This window comes from Aythya ferina (genome assembly GCF_964211825.1).
Source record: "Aythya ferina genome assembly, chromosome: Z".
Lineage (NCBI taxonomy): Eukaryota > Metazoa > Chordata > Aves > Anseriformes > Anatidae > Aythya > Aythya ferina.
In genome coordinates this window covers 11,912,753-11,935,501 of record NC_140299.1, presented here as the reverse complement: position 1 = coordinate 11,935,501, position 22,749 = coordinate 11,912,753, and the positions used below count along the sequence as shown (strand labels likewise).

At 39.8% G+C, this 22,749-nt stretch overlaps 1 protein-coding gene across 1 annotated transcript; it reads left to right on the top strand.

Moving 5' to 3' along the window:
• The first annotated feature begins 2,593 nt into the window (after positions 1-2,593).
• On the top strand, positions 2,594-22,187 carry AMACR (alpha-methylacyl-CoA racemase). The gene is made up of 5 exons (XM_084504813.1): positions 2,594-2,906; positions 5,178-5,321; positions 8,031-8,191; positions 13,000-13,186; positions 21,163-22,187. Exons 1-5 carry the CDS (start codon positions 2,624-2,626, stop codon positions 21,570-21,572), a joined length of 1,185 nt encoding a protein of 394 aa, XP_084360939.1. The 5' UTR covers positions 2,594-2,623; the 3' UTR covers positions 21,573-22,187.
• The last annotated feature ends 562 nt before the right edge of the window (positions 22,188-22,749 follow it).

Here is a 22,749-nt window from a genome sequence, read left to right as displayed (position 1 = left end):
TCAGTATAGGACGTGTACACTTTCCAAAGGATAACATGGATAGTGACTTGCTGAAGTAATTTAATCAAGCCCAAAAAAGCAGCCTGGCAAGACCTGAAACAGAACTGCCTGCTCTGCCACCCAGATAGGGGTTTTAACCTCGTAACAACCTCTCTTCCCACACCTCTGCAGTGCTGAATTTATATAGCCACCCCCTTGCTGCTGCTTATTAATGAAACATATTAAATGGTATTGCATATATCAGCATTGCACTGTTCTTACTGCAAGCCTGTGTCAAGAGATAGCTCTTTGTGTTCAGCACATGGTTTCTGCTGGGCAACTTACTGCTTTGGGGGAGATTGTTGGATTCAGATCATCAGCCTCATCCCCTGGTGAATTAGGATCTCTCTTTCTCTCCCACACCATGTCTTTCTTAATTTGTTAAAAGCCAATTTTTCAAAGTGAAATTAATGCTCTTGAAGTGGTGCCCTTGCTTCCCTGAAACTAAGGTAATTTAATAAGGTCCTGACTTGAATGTTTCTGCCACAGAGTATCTATTGGAATGATTGATGGCAGCAAAAATGCAGGTATACAGCCAGAATAAATGCATTGCTCACTTAAACCATAGCAAAATCCAGAGGTTACACAGGTTGTGCTTATCGTGTTATTTGGATGTGCTAACCTAAACAATGTCAGGTGAAATGAAAAAGGGTGAAATTGCCTGTTCCTATTCAACACACACTCCAAGACCCAAAGCTGAGAGGAGACAAATGAAACTGAAAATCACTTAGAGAAATGCAGTGTCCCAGTAATATCATGGTAACTGTGGAAACAAACCTGTGTAGGGAACAGTGTCTCTAAGGGAAATGGATAATAAATGAAACAAGCTAGCTTCATTTGAATAAAAATGCATATTATTATTTTTTCTCTCCAACATTTCTTGTGGATGACAGCATATATTGGATACAATCAGTGCCTGCATTGTAGGACCAGGTGTCTACTTGAAAAATAAAGAGTGTTCTAGAAATAGACCTCTTCTGTTTGCTAACCATAGCAGTTAAAACAAATTCTGTATGTGTATTTGCAGCCTTTACACATTTTTGTAGTCCAACTAATTTAAATAAATAAATGAAACAAACATGAAATTGATTGTAAGGGCCTCTTTGCTCCCATAACCTGAGATACTGGGAGCAGGACATAATTGTGAAAAGCCCTGTTAATCTGATGCCTGTTCCATCACTTTTCCTGAATGGATGTCCATTTCTGTCAGCAGCCTATACAAAAAAAAAAAAAAAAAAAAAAAAAAAAGACCATTGCCTCTAGTCAAATGTGTCTGCTTTTCAGACAGGAAGAATTAAAAGAGCAAATGTACATGAATACAGGCTATATTAAATCTAGTGTGATTTAACCAAACAGAAGTACCTGTGCTTTGTGGCTTTGTGTGTGGCGAACAGTGAAAACTTCAGGAAAACTTCCTTCTAGTATATAAACAAGGCCTGCAAGAAATCTAGGTAGGGACTCTAGAGTGTAGTGATAGGACAAGGGGAAATGACTTTAAACTAAAGGATGGCAGATTTAGATTAGACATTAGGAAGAAGTTCTTTACTCTGAGGGCAGTGAGGCCCTGGCACAGGCTGCCCAGACAAGCTGTGGATGCCGCAGTGCTCAAGGCCAGGCTGCACGGGGCTTTGAGCAACCTGGTCTGGTGGGAGGTGTCCCTGCACATGGCAGGGGGTTGGAATTAGGTGGTCTTTAAGGTCCCTTCCAACTCAAACCTTTCTGTGATTCGATGATGAGACAGGACATATTTCTGGCTCAAGCTCCACGATGCTCCTGATGTGCAAAGGCTGGGCTGATGGCCCTCACATGCATGATCTTCCCTTTACGGCACCACTGAGCTAATAATGGCTCCACGTGGGCAAGATGTGAGCAGTAAAACCTTGGTTAAGATCTGTATTTAAAATCTCAGCAGCGAATTTGCCACGAACAGCTGTGCCAGCCCTGTCTCAACCAGATAATCTGGTCCTGACCAGCTATTATGAAGTGTTTGAGATGTTGCTATCCTAGCTTTGGGCACTGCTCCTCTAGCAGAGGTTACAGCTGCTGTAGCAGGACCAGACAGGCCAGCTGAACGGCAGATCTGGAGGGAGAAAAGAAAACAAAAACAAACACAAAGGAAAATGAACAAGAGTTTTTATCATCTCATCCACTAATGTCCTGGAGTATGGGTTTGAGCTGTCAGGGACCCTCCGCAGCAACTTGACAAGGCCAGGACAGACAACCGGTGTGGAGCTAGCTGCCCTGTAAACCACAGGGATTTTATTTTGTGTGTGTGTGTAAACTGGGTGTTGATTTTCACATTCCTTACTATCCGCCCAACTCTTGAGCCGCGAGGGATGGCACCCCCGCAAGCCTTAACCTGACTGAAATCCTACTGCAGGCGTGGAAACCTGAAGGCGAGGCGGGGAAACCTGCCGCTAAGAAGAGGCAGAGGCAAAGGGGCAGAGGAGCACGACCCGTCCCCACAAGCCGGGGACAAAGTACAGGGGTCTCGGCTCCCCGCCCTGCCCCGCCGAAGCGCCTCCGGGCGCCGCCCCGGGAGTCGTCGACCCGTTGTGGCCGCTGGGCGCGGCGCCGAGGATCGATGTCTCGGCGCTCGGCAGTCGCCATCCCCGCCATGGCGCTGAGCGGGCTGCGGGTGCTGGAGCTGGCCGGGCTGGCTCCGGCCCCGCTCTGCGGCATGATCCTGGCCGACTTCGGGGCTTGCGTGGTGCGGGTCGACCGAGCGCCCCGCTCCGCCGTGGCGGTCGACGTGCAGGGCCGCGGCAAGCGCTCCTTGGCGCTCGACCTCAAGCGGCCGCCGGGCGCGGCGACTCTGCGGCGGCTGTGCGGAGGGGCGGACGTCCTCATCGAGCCCTTCCGCCACGGTGAGGCGGGGCCGGTGATGGGCGCCCCCCCACACCACAGCGGGGGGGGGGCACCGAGAGGGTCGTAGGGTACAGGGCTGGGGGGGTTTGGGGTTAGTTTGTGGGCTTTTGGGGTGTCACGGGAAGGGAGAGGCGTGATGGGAGTCGGTTTCCCGTGTTTGGGTGGAAAACGGCTGGGATTGGTGAAAGGGTGGTGAGCAGCACCGAGGTGAAGTCAGGCTGGCCGAGGATTGTGTGGCAGATAGTTGTGTGCCACAGAGCAGGGGGGGTGTGTGAGCCTGGGCAGCGCTGTGTGCGGGCCTGTTGGTGTAGTTCAAGTCCCATTTGTAGGGTTAGTGCCTTGGGAAGACGCAGCAGGCATCAAGTCTTACTATTTCTCTGCACACAGCAGCTCTCTGCCCTCATAAGCCCTGTGCGGGCATTCAGCTGATGCTCATGCATAGGGTGTGCCTCTGTGTGGTTTAGGAGTTCAACGACACGGTCTTTTCATTCAGAAAGCGGGTTTATGTGTATATTTTGTTGTTGTTGGTGGTGTTTTTTTTCTCTCTGAAGTAGCGCAGAGAAAGTAAGAAATTAAATTGAGCTTTTTGTTGTAAATTGCCTCCTGTTTTCTAACATTTTTATTGTTATTATTTAATTTTTGCATATAGTGGAAATTTCCATGCTCTTTGGCTTTATAAACACTCGCTTTTATTATCTGGTAATGCAGATAATTTTGTAACAAGACATTAAAGTTTACAGGTCTGTGACCAAACTAGCCAAATCCGTGATCCTCCAGCATGGAGCTGGTGGAAGCAATGAGACAATGAGGGCCCAAGCAGCAGGAGAGGTTTTTTTAAACACACACATACCATCGACCTTTAAACAGTGATTTTGTGGCACCAGTGGTTATGGGACACTCAGTTCTCACTTGTGCTTTTGGGAATTTTGCTCACACATTAACGAGGCAGTCACCAGAAACTAGCTTTTGAATTTGTATATATTTTTTTTTCTGTGTCTTTGCTGTCATGTAAGCAGATTTATGAACTGAATGTATTTGGTTCTGTAAATAACTCTTTTTCATTGAAAGTTTAAAATAATAAAGCACTCAGACTGTTGCACTAAGCTGTTGTAGTTTATAAAAGCCAGTCCTGAAGTCTGCTTGAAGCTTCATGTCCCTAGTTCCCATTTTAAACTATGAATCCTAAAAACTCTGCTCTTGCCTGTAGGGAGAATGTTTTTTCCTTTAATTTAATTTTTACAAATTTCTCTTGGCAATTTGATGGATCTGGCTTCTCAAAATAGGTTCTAATTGTTAGAAATGTGTTACAAATTTCACCACTTTTCTCCCTAGCATTATCACTTGCCACTGCCCAGTAAGCAATAGAACAGAAGGAGATCTTAAGGAATTTGAAGATTTTACAGTCTGTAGTAATTGGTCCTGGGGCAGAATGGGCATTGAAGTTATGTCAGGAGAGTAGATTTGTTGCCCTCCAAACCATGTCTCTCTGCAGTCCTGTTACGGATCATAAGATACCGTCTGACCAACAGACACTGAGCCAACAAAAATCTGTGATTTATTTGCAACTTGTATCTGCTTCTTTTAAAGCCACTACTTTGGCATGCAAGATCAAAACTTTATGCTTGATTACTGTAGACCCAAGCTGACCAAACCTATATTTCATTGATTTCTAAAAGTTCCTTAGTGTCTGCATTAGAAAAAAAACCATTTTCTTTAATGTAATCACTGCAAATAGGCTTTGGAATATATGGTGGCATGGCCCGTTTGCATCAGTGAGGTAAAAGATACAGGAACACACAGTGTACTGAGAGGCTAACGTGATGAGGAAAGTATATTCCAGTGAAAGGTGGAAGCAATTTCAGGTCATTTTAATGTGGAAAACATAAGAGTCTGCTATTTTTTTTTGTTTGTTTGTTGTAAAGTAATGCCTGCCTTTGGTAGCTTTCTTGCTCATTCAGTGGTACATAGAGGATAGCAAGCTAAACGGCAGGCTTTTGGGGAAGTAAAAACAGAAAAGAGGCTGAAAAAAAAAGAAAAGACCCTAAACTTTAATTTCCTCTTAATTGGCTTGCATACAAAATGTATACAGTTTGTTGGTAATTTGTAACATTCTGACTGTTATTATTTTACTATAAATACTGAATTAGAATGTATTACTTCAGAAATTTCAATTCATTTCTGTTGTTTTATAATTAAACTTGGAACCATCTATATTTTGTGTCTTATTAAAAATAAATGCAAATGAGGATTTTGTGCTTTGTCTTGTTAAGGTGTCATGGAAAAACTCGGTCTTGGTCCAGAGGTCCTTATGCATGAGAATCCCAGACTCATTTATGCTAGACTTACTGGATTTGGTCAGACAGGAAAATATGCCAAGTCTGCAGGACATGACATAAATTATGTGGCTTTATCAGGTAAGCTGTAAATTTTTCTGTTGAATAATTTTTTTCCCCTTATGTCAAGACTCAAGAATTTATTGAAAGATTCTTTGCAGATAGTTACAATTACAGAATCACAGAATTTCTAGGTTGGAAGAGACCTCAAGATCATCGAGTCCAACCTCTGACCTAACCCTAACAGTCCCCACTAAACCATATCCCTAAGCTCTACATCTAAACGTCTTTTACTACCACTGGTTTAGTCTGATGAAACAGCTGAGCAGATCTGAAACGTCCCTGTCAGTGAAAGGAAGGTTTCCTTCTCCTTTACTGTGCTTCTCCCTGCTTGTTTCTCTCCACTCAAATCTGGAGCTTGCTTAACCCCTGTGTGAGCTGTCTCAGCTCCCTAATGAGTCAACAACTAAGTAGGAAAAAAGAGGATGTTTTTCTGCGAGGTTATTGAGGGGAAGCAGTTCATTAGGAGATCTAACAAACACAAAATATTGGTACAAGAAAGGAAGAAATGCAGGCTGGACCGGACTGTTCTTTTTGGCAGCAGCAGTGAGCTGTTAGGCTGGATCAGCATGACATCTCAGACTGTACAGTATTTTCCTTCCTTTATGTGCCATTTTATCTGAATAAGTTTTTTTTCCTCTTTAAAGAAAGGACTGAAAGGACTGAAGTTTTAATGTGTTTTTGTCTTTCTACTGGGCTTCTGTCCTAGGAAATCTTTTTACAGTCCCTAAAGGGCTGTAGACTATTTTGTGTGCCTTTGTGAGCAGCTGCTTTAAAGTAAAGAAAAACTAGGCAACCTAAGCCATTTGAACATTCTCATGTTCTTTTCTTTTCTGCTATAAATATCTCTAACGATACCAACTGAAGGGAAAGGAAGTTTAAAATGAAGCAGTTTTGACTGCAGCGTTATGTTTCCTTAAATTACTGTTGACAGAATGCTGATATTAAGTATCATGATTCCACAGGTATGCAAAAAGAAACAATAACAAAATTACCCAAATCTGATGGTAGCAATCACTGTGTCATCAGTGCTGTCATGCATGGTCCTGTTTACTGCTGTTCATGCTGCTTCTGTCACTGCCCACGAGGGAGGAGAGAAAGTGGGCCAAAACTTCTCAGCTTCCCACTGCAGGGTACATTTCTTTTAGCCCCAGAAAAGGGCCAAAGCAGAGGTGCTGCAGATGTGATATGGAATCACCACCTGTGAGGGTCTACAGTGTTGTGAAGTTTTGTCTGGGATAGGCTTGGTCTTCCCTCATTATGTAAGATTGTCAGGAAGTCAAAAAGAGTGAAAGACACCTGGCTTGGAACAGTTGTGACTTCATGCTGAGATGATTTCAAAGTATTATGATAATTTGTTATTAACATAGGTAGAGAGTCAAACATTATTGTCTATTGCTGTCTTAGGCTGTAGTACTTCCTGTTTACAAAAAGTGATGTTTCTGTCTCTGGAGCTGATGTAATCAGTATTTTAGTTGGTGCTATCTTACATCAGTAAAACTTAAGTCATTCTGTATGAAATTCTAAAGAAATAGGACAAGGTATTTGGGATGTATCAGTCCTGAAAAATGAGATCTAACATCGTAATTTCTTAATGAGTGTTGGCTTTTTTCAAATAAAACTGGCTTGCCTTAGAAACTCCAGATACAAGTTACTGTGTTAACTGGATGGTGCCCGTGACAACCTTTAGACTGTTAAAAGAGAGATTTTAGTCAGTGACAGGGCTTTATGCTTGTCCTATATGCTCTACAAACTTCTTTACACTGTGAACTTGTTTGTGTGAGTGTTGTTTGCACTTAGGAAGTGCATTAGACTGTAGCTAACTAAACAATGCTTTACCATCATGCAGTTCTTGAGAAATTTTGACCATGTGTGTTGTGAATCTCAGACCTTAGGCTATAGACTTAGAAGAGACATGACCATATGCAGAGTTTCGTATTTGCCTATGAGGCAAATAGGACTTTCTTACCTATGAGGGAAGTACAAAGAGTGAAGTGACAGTAAAGAAGCTCCTCAGAATGGCAGAGAAATGCCAACAAATTCAGAGGCAAAACTGCCTTTGCTCTATCCTCTTTCATTTCAGCATAATTTCTGGCATAAACATAGTTTCCCTGTGTCTATGTTGCATGCAGTCAGAGGCAACCTTTGTATGTTATATTCATCCATACTTCTGATATACAACCTGTTTTTCAAAGCTACAGTGGGAAGAAAGGACAGAAGTGCAGTTGTCAGTGTGAAATCTTTTGTTATGATTGTTAATTCATGGGTTATGTGCACAGAAGACTGTAAATCTGATTTAAAAATTTACTGAAGTTGCTTGAAGCACATTCATATTGCCTAGTGAATTCCTTTATGGTAGGTTCTATGCGTGTACAAAGTACTAACACAGAATTATTGCATTCATTCAAGTTTTTGTATGAAATTTTGTCCTCATAGAGCCAAATGATCAACAGATTATCTATAAGATACTATCTATTTTATTAATTTATTTAATTAAATGCATATTCACTAATATGATTTGAGATACTCTATTAATAATTTTGTGAATGAAGGAGTAACTATTTGGTAAGACAGAGATGGAGCTGAATGAGAAACTGTTGGTAGCAGTTTACTTCAGCTTTTATTTACTCACATAGATAGAAAAGAACAAAAATTTGACCATAAACATTGCTTTCTACATTTCTACAATTAACTTTATACTTAAGTTTGCTTTGTTTCCTCTACTACCAGGTGTGCTGTCAAAGTTAGGTAGAAAATCTGAAAATCCTTATGCACCAGTGAATCTTCTGGCTGATTTTGCTGGTGGAGGTGTGCTCTGTGCAATGGGCATTCTCATCGCCCTTTATGAACGTACCAAATCTGGCAAAGGACAGATCATTGATGCAAGCATGGTAAGTTTTCTCTTGGGGAAGTGTGTGGGGGGTGACTGGATTTGTTTTGTTTTGTTTTGTTTTTGTTTTTTGTTTTCCAACACTAAGCCTGTAAAAGGAAGGAGGTTGGAGCTAACGGTAAGGTTTAAAACTGAGAGGTTGGAATGGGAAAGTAAGTCATCACATAAACTGGCTATATCTTTATTGAAAGCAGTTTTCACAGGTCACTGTTGCCATGACATCCTTACAACATGGGTGACATAGTGCAGCTCTTCCCCTGTGCCATTCCCTGTGTTTCATTTTACCAGTCTATCTTCTTCAAAAAATGTTAGCTCTATATATTTCAAAACTAACTTTGGGGTATGGAAATATAATAATATAACAGCCAAAATGTTGATCCTAATAAAATAAAGAATTGTGGTAGCTTTACTGAAGATAAATGAATGTGCTTATGAGAATCACAGTTCCCAAGAAAAATTAATGGCCATGGATAATTGCCAGGGAGAGCAATTTCAAACACTTCGAAGTAATATGCTGTAAAATAAAGGCTAAATTTTGTGCTTGCTTAATAATTAATACTAGAGATTTTTTCAGTGCAAGGCCACCCACTTACATATAGGGGAAAAGTATGTATGTACATTTATCTTGAAAACTATATTATCTTCAAATGTGCTCTCTCCCCTGCCCCCCTCCTTTCTCTCTCTCTCTCTCTGTGCAATTAAAATTTGACCTGCCTTTGAGATGTTGTAATACAAAATTTGACCTGCATTTGAGGTGTTGTAATACAGTGTAGGCTATCATTTAGATTGTAAATATAATTTGAAAAAAGAATTATGTAAATTGGAAAAAAATTCTTTCATTGAAGAGGTCTTGAAGGAAAAGAATAGCAAGAGGTGCTAGCTACTTTGACTTATTTTGCTTAAGTTTTTGACAGGTTCAGGTGACATTCCTTAGAAGTAGGCCATAGCAGTATTGTCCTGATGAAAATCTGTGCAAAACTGGTTTAGTGTTTTTACCCTGGCAGTAGTTATTAGTAGTTGATTGCCAAAATGAGAATCTTACCAAGCGAAGCTCCCTGGGTATCTTGTTTATTTTTTTTGTGTGTTTTTTTTTTTACAGTAAGATGAAAGATGGGTAAGGGATTGTGTTTAGTAAATTCACAGATAATGTGGATGTGGGAAAAACTACAAGCATGTTGGATGACAGGATTAGAATTGAAAATGACCTTTACAAATTATAAAATGACCTGAAAAACACGGCTGAAATTTATCAATTCTGCTGCTCTGTAATTTTCTTAGGCAGAAACAATTAGCCGCACAAATATAGTGTGAGAACAATTGGCTGAAGTATGGTCCTGGGGGTTTGTAATAGTCACAAGCTGAACATGAGTCAACAATATAATGCTGTTGTGAAACACATACATACTGTATTAGGGTGCATAAACAGGAAATAGTCCCAGCAAGGTTTCTTAACTAATTCTTGTCATCTCATTGGCATTTTAAGGCCACAGGAAAGTACAGTTTCTAGCACTGGCCATCATCCTTCCCCCCAGAAAATCACCAATTTGTGGGGGTCCAAGGAACACAACAAAAATGATTGCAAGTCTGAAAACATGACCTAGAAAGGAAGGTTGAGAGGGTTTGTGTCTTTATGAAAAGAAATGATGAGTTTCAAATACTTAAAAAGATGCTTCTTCTGTTTTAGAGTAGAACAGAATAGTTCAGTTGGACAGGACCTTCAAAGATCGTCTAGTCCAACTGTTTGGAGTATTAGTTTATCTTCACTATTGGCGCTTTTAGTCATTAAAAGAATTTCCTGCAAGAAGAATCACTCTGAGTCTGGTAATATCCCATGTTCCAGAGTTCTCATTAGGACATCTTTGGTCGTGTGTTTGTTTTTTCAGTTGTTTCTTTGATTTTAAAGCCTGCAAACCTTCTCTCCTTCATTTTTTTCTTGTTTCATTGTTAACTGTGGAATATACAGTTCCCTGCTGATTTTCCTGGTGTCCTGCAAAATGGATGGAAGTGTTGCTGGATGTATTTTTTTCTGGAAAGTTGTTATGAAAGGCTTGACTTCTATTTGAACAGACTTCCAATGAGACAGTTGATGAAAAATATATGTGCATCATAAATAGCAGACAGTTTATTTAACTGTTTTGATGAATCTGTTTTTATTTCTAACTTTGTTTCCTGGAAACAGAGATTTTTAAAATCACAATACTGCGCTATTGGAGCTGTCATTTCATTTTAACATTCTTTTTTATTTAATAGGCATATTAAGTTGCTGTACAGTTTTGTTAGTCTGGATGTGTTAATGAGTCTGACACATGGTGGAATTTTCTAAGGTAGAAGAGGGAAAATGAAGTTATTATTTTTAGCAGCTTTGTGTCCTCAGAATTACTTCAGTTTTTATCTTACTTCATGGATTGTTAAACTGACTGTGTTAGTTTTGTCTTTTTATTGCACTGTAAATTATTCTCATCTAAAATTACATTTTTTTTTTGTCTTTGAGGCTAGTTTGACAGAATTTTCCTGAAGCAAGAATTTGTTGTATATCTTTTATTTCTAATCAATGTGCTGAAAGCTAAAAAGTTGTCTTGGAAGCACTCTAATGAACTGTAATATACATAAAATAAACTCCTCTAGTTAGTGAAGGTAAACTGATAGGAAAGGAGAGTATAAATGATCATGCCAAGGGATGTTTTAGCAGAATTTGTTCAGTGTCCTGTGTTACTGTTGTGCTGCATAGAAAAGCAGACACTGGGTCCTGCATTTCAGCTGCATAGCTCAGAACCTGGTCTGAACTGCTTCGTGTTATTTGCTGTCTCTTCTCATTGACTCTGCAAGAGTTACAGGTTTCTGTGCCGTGACCCTGGTAGTTCCCACACACTGCATGGGACACGGGACGGATGCTGCGATACAATACAGTAGGCACAACGATGCAACTGCACTCTCACACTCTTCTGGAACAGAGGGATGCGAGACAGGGCAGCACTTGAGGTTCACTCAGAATTTAGACGCGATCTTCTGCTGACGGTAGGCATCTGACCCAGAATGACTCACTCTTTGTGAAAAGACAGCCACGGGAAGATCATGATAATCATCACTTGCATAATAGTCTCATGGTGAGAGCTGTCCGCTGTCTGACAGAAGGCTGGGGTTCCATGTTTTTCTCAGCCTGGAGGTATTTAAATCCAAAACTCCCACATCCTAAAAAGAGTTCCTCAATCATGAGGATAGATTAGGTTGGTGTGCATTTATTCTCCGCTTTGTTTGAAATGTTTCACTCTACAGAAGTACCAGAAGACTCATAGAGCTAATAGAGGTCACCCAGTGGGACAGTGCCTCTGGATTCTTGTCCCTACTTCAGAGGCAGCTTATGCTTTTAGGGAGTCATTAAATGAAATGTCTAACTATAACTGTAATCGCTGTGCAGTTGGCTAAAGGGGAACCTTCCAGTGTTACACTTTTCATGTTTTAAAAGAAAGTTTAAAAGAAAGACCACATCAGTGTGTGTGGTGCCATTTGGAGACATGCCTTTAGGGATTTGGGGCAGATGCTTGGCGCCTTTCATCTTTGAAATGCAGAAGCCCTCAGGCAGAATCTAGCTGCCATTTGCCCAGCTGGGGGTATTTCTGAAGTGCATATCCCAGTCCAAAATAAAGGAGCTATTCTATTTGAAGTGTCTACAGGGTTGGTAGCATGGTAGATTGTTGGTGGTTCTGTCAAATTTTGGCACTAAAATCTAATTTCTATTTAGAGCTTATTCTAATATTGTTCTAGTTTGTTAATATCCTTACTTGCATTTTTTTGTTATTAGGAGCAGTGAAAGATAAGATCATCAATAAAGCAGACACATCTGCAATTATTTTGCAAACATGCAGAGGAAGGTACATAGTGTTCTCTTATAGAAACGTAGGGCAAAATTGTTCCAGCATTTGTGGCAGGAACTTGGGAAAGAGGCCAAGCAATACGTATTAAACAAAGAAGCCATAGTGCTTCAAAGATTTGCATATTTTAAATTCTCACTTAGAAAGGTAGAAATGAATAGATATTTCCACATGAAAAATCAGTAGCTTTTTATTTTCATACATGGACTGTTAAAATAAGATGACTCCAGAGGAGGCCACAAAGATGATCAGAGGGCTGGAGTACCTTTCCTACTAAGACATGCTGAGTGAGCTGGGGTTGTACAGCCTGGAGAAGAGAAGGCTTTGGGGAGACCTTATAGTGGCCTTCCAGTGACTAAACGGAGCTGCAGGAAAGCTGGGGAGGGATTCTTTGTCAGGGTCCGGAGTGATAGGATGAGGGGGAATGGCTTTAAACTAAAAGAGAGGAGATTCAGATTAGACATCAGGAAGAAATGCTTTACTCAGAGGGCAGTGAGGCGCTGGCTTTGGCTGCCCCATCCCTGGCAGTGCTCCAGACCAAGATGGATGGGACTTTAGGCAGCCTGGGCTGATGGGAGGTGTCCCTGCCCATGGCAGGGGGTTGGAACTGGATGCAGTTTAAGCTTTCCTTCCAACCCAAACCATTCTGTGGTTCGAGAAAGTAGGAAAATGTGTTGAAAGTGTGTGATGCATCTGAAGCTGCATTATTACATTTATATTCCTTATTCTTTAACTCTAGACAATTTTACATATGCAATACAAGTCGTACTTCTAAATTATAAGAAATTAAACTGCTTACCAGAAATTTTGACATAAATCCTGACAAAGGACAGACCTTATCGTAAGTTTTTGTTGTCTTGTTTTATGTAGAATTAAGGTAATGTGCCAGCGAATTTACTGAAGCTATTGTGGTTTTGGTTTTGTTTTGTGTATCTTTCAGGTAGAAGGAATAGCATACATAAGTTCTTTTCTGTGGAAAACGCAAAGTTTAGGATTCTGGAACAGACCTCGAGGTGAGAACTTACTAGACAGTGGTGCACCATTTTATGAAACCTACAGGACCTCTGATGGAAAATTCATGGCTGTTGGTGCTCTTGAGCCCCAATTCTATGAGCAGTTACTAAAAGGTAAGTAGCTTGGAATAGTTATTTCACATCAGCAAAGCATGATTGAATGAGTGCTTTAATACTTTGTTTTGATTCATGACATCAGTTATGTTGATTTCTTTGTAAAAGCCAAACACTTTTCAAAAACAATTGGGTAGTGTGGTAGCAGTTTAACAGATTTTCTTCTAGCAGTTGATTTTCTTTGTTTTTCATCCCTTCTTGACCTTATCCCCAGACACTACACTTAAATTAAAAATTTTCTTCTGAAATTACAGCAGTGGTAGTCTGTGGTCAGGCTTAAGAACTAATCAACTATTTTTTGATACTACTTTATTCAGAGGCAAGTAAATATGCCTTTGTTACTGCAAATAAAAGTGCAAGCAATTTCATTTATTTCTGCTATTAAATTTTTAAATAAACTATTTTAGAAATGAATGCTAATTGGGATATTTTATAATATTTCCTAATAAATGAGAACTTTTTATAATATCAAAGCTTTATAAATTATTTTCCATCACAGAATTGAGTGTTTTTTCTGTCCAGCTATGGATATGATTTTTATATTTGACTAAAGACTTTTAAAATATTACTTACCTGTTTGAAAAATTAGAATTGATCATGGTACTTCTAATATGTAAGAAGGATATAAAACCATTAGAGAGTGTCCAAAGGAGGGCTATGGAGAAGGTGAAGGGTCTGGAGGACAAGACGTATGAGGAGAGGCTGAGGCCCCTTGGTTTGTTCAGCCAGAGCAGAGCAGGCTGAGGGGAGGCCTCATGGCGGCCTGCAGCTCCCTCACGAGGGGAGCGGAGGGGCAGGCACTGAGCTCTGCTCTATGGGGACAGCGACAGGACCCGAGGGAACGGCATGGAGCTGGGACAGGGGAGGGTCAGGCTGGGGGTTAGGGAAAGGCTCTGCACCCAGAGGGTGTTCGGGCACTGGGACAGGCTCCCCAGGGCAGTGGGCACAGCACCAAGCTGCCAGAGTTCAAGTGTTTCAAGCACCCTCAGACATAGAGCCTGAGTTGTCCTGTGTGGAGCCAGGAGATGGGCTCAATGATCCCTGTGGGTCACTTGCAACTTGGGATGTTCTATGCAAAATCATTAATGCATGTAGTCAAAACAGACACACGCCAGTGCCTCTTTACCTTTGAACTTTCTGTGTACTTTGTGTTTTTGATCAGATGTGCTTTTAGCTTCCTATTGGTTGTTTCATTTACAAAAAGATTTCTTCTACTGTGCTCCTTTGGTATGTTATTATGCTTTTCATACAGAATTTGTAAAAATTTTGAAAATTCACAAAATAATTTGGGATATATCTTCTGTTTCCAGTGTTCTGAGTGTGAAATATATCTAAAGTTCTCAGTCTAATTTTAGTTGTGCTTAATGAGTAGGAGTACCAACACAGAATATACATGAATTGGATGTTCCCAGACGGCGTTATGTATACTGCTTCTTAGTATGAATTGCTTAAATACGGTAAATCTTTGCTGAGTGAGGGTGGCAGTGGAGCAGCTCCTTATTGATGCTCAGTTTGTCCCCACTGGTTGTTTCTTCAATTGTAGGGGGTATACCTTCTCACGGGCAGTTACTGTCAGCTCAGCCCCAATCAGCTACATTGTGCTAACAAGCGTAGCCAATGCCAGGACCTGCACTTCCAGGAGCTTTTGAAATTCAGGAGCATGGTTAAGACAGCATGAAATGAAGGTATGGAGTTGTGAGATGGGATGTGCCTTTCCAAAGAAAGTTCTTGAACATCAGTGGCTGTAAATGGCTGTTCCTCTGTGTGGCTAAAAAGGGCTGTTCATTTGCAGAGAGGATCAGAATTGTTACATATTAGTATATGAAATTCATAAGGCAGACTCACAGAGTGATATATCCAGCATTACGTATGGCACCGAGATCAGATGCCACGTTTGGAAATGTAAGCCATCTTCCTGGCTGAAGATGGTGGTATTCCTCTCCTCATTGCCTTGAGAATAATTTTTCTGTTTTTGAGCTCCAGATATAAGCTACCTTTTCTTGAAAGAGAAAATACGGTTGCTTATTCCACGCTTAGCAGCTCTTTGAAATGTTATTCTCATCCAATCCCTTGGGATTTTTGGATATATATTTTCTTTTTGATTGCAAGAAGTAGTTGGAGAACAAAAATAAATATAAAACTGTATCAAAGTAAAATTGAAACCCTTGTTATGGAAGTTAGGGAATTGGAATTCCAGTACATGTCCTTAGGGAGAATGCCCATATTAAATACAATGGAAAAAAAAAAAAAGAATAAAGCTGATTACTCAAACACCCATATGTTTGGCTTGAAGTGATCAAACACTGGCCTGAAGCATTTATGGCTGCTGTATTTTATTATTCTCTGAATAGTACTTACTTCTAAGCTGCAGGAATGGGAAAGAGTCTATCCTTGTTCTTAAAACAACAAATTCTGCAATGAAGTCAGATGTTGGTTTGTTACTATTCCTCAGAAAGCCTTTGCCGGACACTCTGGCATCCTGTGTTGATTGTTGCCACAGGGTGAGGACTAAGCCTTTTCTCTGTCAGCTAGCCAGCCAGCCATGTTATATGAGAAGATCCCTGTAATGAATGAATCCAGTGTTAAGGCAATATAACATGACCACTGACCAGTTTCTGTCTTATCTAGATAACTATTTCTTGAGGAAAATGCTGAAATTCTGTTTTTCTCTATGTGGTTTTTCAGAAATTTAGAGCAGAAACTATAAATTCATCTGCCTATATTGGGACATCATTCTATTATTCAGCAACATTAATTTCATGCCTAAAAGTTTTCTGTCTGCTTAAAATGTACATAAATGGGTTGTTTTTTAACGGCTGAAATTTCAAAAACAGTTACTCCACCAATAAAGAACCCATGTACTTAGATGTAAGTAGGTAGATGATGTGTACTCACAGATGCACCTGTGTTTCAGTGTGCTTCTGTCAAAAATTCAGCATACAGACTGCAGTCTTCATGGAAGTGCTGCTTTTTGTCTGTTTTTTTTTTTTTTTTTTTCAACTTTTGCTTATTTCCATTCACTAATTTTCTTTGTTTATTCTGTAGAAGCGTGTTGTTTAAAGTATCAGATGTTTGCACAACAACGAGCTTAAAATAAGGGGTCTTCATTATATTTGTGTGACTTGTTCTGATTTCCATATAGAAAATAATTACCCCCTTCAGTAGCTCTTCTTGCAGCCTTTCTGAAGCAACAGTGTATTAAATTCAAACAGCTGGTTCTTGTGGCTTAGGGATTTTTTTTTTCCCTTTCTGGGGTATCTGTTGCAGAAATTCAGTTCAGAATTTAAGCCTGTGAATGTTATAGGGAAGAGAAAGCTGCTCGTGAGAACTGTATTGCTATTTCACAAACCCAAGGAGCTTAGACTTGAGTCGTCTGTTTAAGGCATTAACTCCATGCTTTGAAGTAGATTTAAATGGTATGTTCCAGTTACAGTTTCCATAATTTTATTTCACGTTCTCCCTCTCCTCCCTTAATTCTGGTCATTTTTCTAGTAAACAATTTGATGCTGTTCCAGATAAAATAAAGTCAAAAGCCACTTTGTCTCTATGTCCATACTGGGAGAACAGGTTACTTTTCCCACTCCTATATAATGAGAACACAAGGATTTAGGTGTTGGAGAAGTAATGGTCAGAGATTTAAAGAGTGCATAAGTGAGAAGGGAACATGATTTCTGAACCAGCTGTCAGTGCCCACAGAATTTAATTGAGCAGAAGTGAAACTATCTTCCTTTTGCTTTGAGTTTACGTCATTGTTTTCCTGCAGAGTGAGGAGCTCAGTGGATCTGAGTGCAGTTAATGAAATAGTGAGGAAAGTTTCTTCTTAAGGATCTGCAGAGGGAAATTTACTAAGTTTAAGAAAATACAGTATCTTAGTTTGAGATAACTGTTGGCTTTGTGGATTGTGCTCGGCAGAGAAAATTAAATTTCTTCTTACCACAGGTTTATGAAGTTAAAGAAAATTGGTTATATGAGAAACTGAAGCTATATAAAATAGATACGGTAAATAATTGCTGTAATAGCTGCAGTATCAGGAGTTGTATTCTGATTACATTACAGACTGTTTCCTGTTCACAAACATGCTGTAATCCTTTTGCTTATATTAATTTTATTACTACTAAAGTCGGCCAATGAATAATGAAAATACCTTTGCATCTTACAAGAAGTCAGATGTAGGGAACATGTGCTACTAAGGTTAAGTCTCAATATTTTGATAAAAAGAGACAGAATGTCTTCCAGCAGACCTGTAAATTGCTTCTGCAAGTTTCTCTTAATTTTCAGCAGTACGTGCTTAGTATTGTTGTAGCCAGTCTAGGGGAAGCATGCACAACACAGTAAATTTCATATATCAAGTAAAAGCAAAGGTTGCTTCTGCATTATCATGTGGCATAAGTTCTGCTATATCAGATGAACTTGGTGTAAATTTACAGTTATGTGAAAAGCAGAAATAGCCACTGAAGTTCTGAACAAGTATTTAATAATCTTTTCACTACATTGTATGTCTTCTATTTAAAAGGATGGAAAAATGTAGAAAGCACTTGAAAAATACAGTTTATGTGATTATGAAGGATTTCCATGGAGCTTTCCATTCAGTGATTTAGTGATTGTGTACTGTATTAAAAATCCATTAATGTACTGAATTTGTTACAATGTCATTATTAAGATGTGTAAGGTGGACAAACAGTTTCCTTCTTATGTTTTAAACACTCTTGTCACACTTTATGTTAAGTTTTACTTGAATTTGTTTATCACGATATGCCTTACATTTTGTACAGGAATGTAGCAGGGCCAGTTTCTTGCTGCACCAAAACATTGACAATTGTTACTATCATCCATGCAAACCTGGAGAACAGCTGTGGGTGCTTTTAGTGGCACTATGGTGTTAGTCTGGTAGTCTATATAAACTGTCACTTTCTAAAAATATTATTTCAGAAGCTTTAAGCAGAGAAAATAGGTGCCTAATTTTATTACAGTTTGTTCATGAAGTTCTGCAGAAATAGAGTTGCTTTAATAAATAATTTGTAGATGTATCTCTCAATAAAGGTGTGTCACACTCTAGAGTACTGCTTTCAGGGTTCCCAGCATAAGGACATTGACCTGTTGGAGCAAGTCCAGAGGAGGCCACGAGGATGCTCAGAGGGCTGGAGCACCTATCCTATGGAGACAGGCTGAGGGAGTTGGGGGTGTTCAGCCTGGAGAAGAGAAGGCTCCGGGGAGACCTCACAGCAGCCTGCCAGTGCCTAAAGGGGGCTACAGGACAGCTGGGGAGGGACTCTGTGTTAGGGAGTGGAGTGACAGGGCAGGGAGTAATGGTTTTAAACTAAAAGAGGGGAGATTTAGATTAGATACAGGGAAGAAATTCTTCGCTCCGAGGGTGGTGAGGCCCTGTCCCAGGCTGCCCAGAGGAGCTGTGGCTGCTCCATCCCTGGCAGTGCTCAAGGCCAGGCTGGATGGGGCTTTGGGCAGCCTGGGCTGGTGGGAGGTGTCCCTGCCCATGGCAGAGGGTTGGAATTAGGTGGTCATTAAGGTTCCTTCTTTAAGGTTCCTTCAAACCCAAACCATTCTGTGATTTTATGATTTAAGGGAGACGTACAACTATAGCATTACAAGGAGACTTACATTTTCTTTTTCAAAAACATTACGTCAAGGCTGTACTAGAGTAGGTTATTAGGCTTTTTTAAACAAAAATCGCTAGATGGAAATCTGAGCAAGAAAGACTTGGAAACAAGTTTTGATTGCTCTACCAGATATTCCTTGTAAAGGATATTTTGTTTTTGATTATATTGGGTGAAATATGTCATTCTGTGGTATCCCAAACAATTCTGTGCTGTGTAATTGTTTCCTTGTTGACTCAGTCACTCCTGCTGTGATTCTGTTCATCTGCACCACAAATGGTTAGCACAAGCTGGAAAATTAGAAGCTTTAGTGCTTAAATGCTGTCAGTTCATACTATTTAAAGTTGAGCTCTTCAGTGGTCAGTGGAAAATGAGCATGTAATACTAAATTCCAGGTTCTACATATTGTTCTATTTTACTAGAGCATGTATGGCTAGATTCAGCCAACTTTCCATCTGGCATGGTCTTCAAATATAATTGTGTAATGGGATAATAGTAGAGCTCTATTCATACTGAGCTGACTAGTGGAACCCAAATATAATTAATAAGCAAATCAGTGTTTATCAGACAGTGTTTCCAATAGACAAGATTTCATGCACCAAGACAGAGTCTCAAATATATGCTGTTGCTTAGCTTTAACTGTTGTGGAAGATAAATTTCCCTCATTTCCTGGTTCTTAGGTAAGCTGTCCAGCACTGTTCATCTTCAGTACTATACTTTGAAGATTTTGTAAGCATCATTAGGTTCAATTTAATTCTGGATACTTAACCATTATGAGTAATCTTTAGTTGATCTATTTTTGAAGATGATATGAATGGTTATAAATAGTAGATTCCAAGTTTAGAGATTTAAGGTGCATGTGACATGGTAACTTGCTGACAAATGTTTGCCTTGTAGTGATACTTAACCTGATGTCTTTGGGGAATCACTGATAAGATGTGAGGATTCTTATTCTGCCTTTGACTGTGTTGATTTGTTCTAATTTTGAACTATTTCAAGGCAGTATTTCTGGATCTGGAGATTAGCAGTCTCTCTGCATCATACTTTTTGCAACACCAAAATTAAATTTCAAAGCATGTGTTTCTTTTCAAAGTTACTATTTAAGAATCTTGTCAGCAACAGTGAAACTCATTTTGTATTAACATACCTATATAATTCAGAAGAGACTGAGACCCAACGAGGTAACATAGTAGAGATAGTAAGGAAAAAGGAAGATATTGAAGAGCAGAAGCCTGCATGTCGATCTCATGCTGTTGTGTCTCAGAAGGGGTGTGTGTACTGCATACCTGGTGGTCCATGTGAGTGTCCTTCTGGGAAGCTGGGTTCTTAAGCGTGAGTGTGAGGGCTGCGGGTTTCACTCGTCCAGAAGAGAAGCAGCAGGAGAGTTTGAACGTGGGGACCATGCCGAGGAGGCGAGGGCAGTAGGTGTTGCTGTAATCTGTTTGGACTGAGGCAGTCCAAGAAGCATGTCAGTTAGCCTGCAGGCACCTGCTGCCAAGCTGCCTTGTTCACATCAAACCCAAGCTTATCCATCCACACCGTCTTCTCATCTCCAGCATGGAAATACTTGGTCATGTTGGACTCCAGGCAGCTTCTGTGACATAGCTTCTGTGATAGAAATTGTTGTCAGGACAAAATGTGATCTTGAGGCAGCTGCTGCTCCTCTGATATTATAAATTGCAGAAATGAGCATTTATGTGAACTTAGTTCACAGAACCATAGAGTCATTCAGGTTGGAAAAGACCTCTAAGATCATCTAGTCCAACCTTTAACCTAGTACTGACAAGGCCATCACTAAACCATGCTACGTTTACACATTTCTTGAAAACCTCCAGGGATGGTGACTCAACCACATACCTGGGCAGCCTATTCCAATGCTGCATAACCCTTTCAGTGAAGAACCTGCTCCAAGTATCTAACCTAAACCTCCCCTGGCGCAACTTGAGGCTATTTCCCTTCGTCTTACTAGTTAGTGCTTGGAAGAAGAGCCCGATCCCAACCTCACTACAACCTCCTTTAAAGTAATTGTGAAGTACAATAAGGTCTCCCCTGAACCTTCTTTTCTCCAAGCTAAACAACCCCAGCTCCCTCAGCTGCTCCTGGTAAGACTTGTTCTCTATGCCCTTCACCAGCTTTGTTGCCCTTCTTTGGACACGCTCCAGCACCTTGGTGTTGTTAGGAGGTGGTAGCTGATACAATTTAGTGTAATGCAAATAATATAACACTTTATTTTCCTGATCCCTACTCCCCCAGTCATAGATATCCCAATTAAGTTTTTTTGGTTACTGTGCTCTGCTGTGTTGGACTGCCTGCAGAACGAAAGCTTCCAGAGAGACATGCTTAGCTTTGATCTTCTTCTTTCAGGTCTCGGGCTCGATTCAGACAAACTTCCTGATCAGTTGAGTTTCTCTGACTGGCCTGAAATGAAGAAAATGTTTGCATCCATATTTGCAAAGAAGACACAAACTGAATGGTGCCGCATATTTGATGGAACTGATGCCTGTGTGACCCCTGTTTTGTCCTTTGATGATGCTGCCTCACATCAGCATAACAAACAAAGAAGTTCTTTTATCAAAAATGATCGGGAAGAGATAAGTCCTAGACCTGCTCCTCTACTTTCAAGGACCCCTGCTGTTCCATCGCTTAAAAGAGATCCTTTTATAGGCGAGCACACAGAAGAGATACTCCTGGAATATGGATTTACTAAGAACGAGATTGCTCAACTTTATTCTGACAAAGTAATAGAATTCAACAAACCTAAAGCTAATTTATAATCTCTGACTATGCAAATCAGACAAACTTCAGGCTGATGTAGTAAGATTTTATGTATTAAATTTAATTACATGACAAATAAAAGTTTGTGTGCTACTACTTTTAAATGATTGAAGTTTTAGATTTAATGGGAGTTATATATTTGTGTGCTGGGATGGTTTGCAGTCTAGGATGATAATGAAATTGTGTTCTCAAGTTCTACACTATTTGCCTTAGCAAGCAGATGTAAATCCTCAAAATATTTTAAAAATACCATATCCTGTGAAATGGTTGGTTCTTTTGACTCATAGTTGATCCATTGCTTTGTTGTGTTGTAATTACCTGAAGGCCTTACCTTTTCATAAAATATAGTCATATACTTCCTAAACATATGACTGTTTACTCATAGATTAAAGGGGATTTTTATTTTTCTGTGTTGATTCATTTGCTTTACCATGCCAAAACAATTATACAAATAACGCTGTTTTCTTGTGTATTGCTGTAGAGTTACAATGATAAAGTAATTGTATTTAAAATTCTGTCTACATTTTCTTTATGCAGTTGCCTGATTATATTAGATTTAACATTTTAGTTTGCCTGAAAAGTAATTTCAGAAATAAATTTGTTATTACAAAATATCTGCCAAGTATTAATCCTTTTCTTTCTTTTTGGAAAAATGGTAGGCAACTTAGCTGCATTGGTTTTAAACAATGGTTGTTCTATGGTGGTTGTCATTTCCTTCAAATTAGTCATTTGAAGCAATCTTTGCTCTTTCAACACAAATATAATTATGTTTTTAAAAATAATTAGCTATATGGTCTCAATACAATCATTAATACAATGTGTCAGGAATTAAGGGGGGGTTAGGGTTTGTTTGCTTTAGGGGGTGTGGGAGAGTGATATTTTCAGTGTTTACATTGCTGAAGATTAGGTCATTGCTTGCAAAGACTTCCAAAGCTTATTTTAGAGATGTCATGCCAAAATGTCAGCATTGCTACTACCAAAAATCCTTTTATATCTTACTACACAAACACCTGCATAGAAGGAGGAATTATTTAGCAGGTATTGACAAGTTAGATATACAATTAAACAAAAGTATTTTAAATTTTCAGCAGATAATCACTCTGACGAATTGCTGAGTATTATGCACCTTTGCCATATATCAGAGAATATCCTATGTTGGAGGGGACCCGCCAAGAT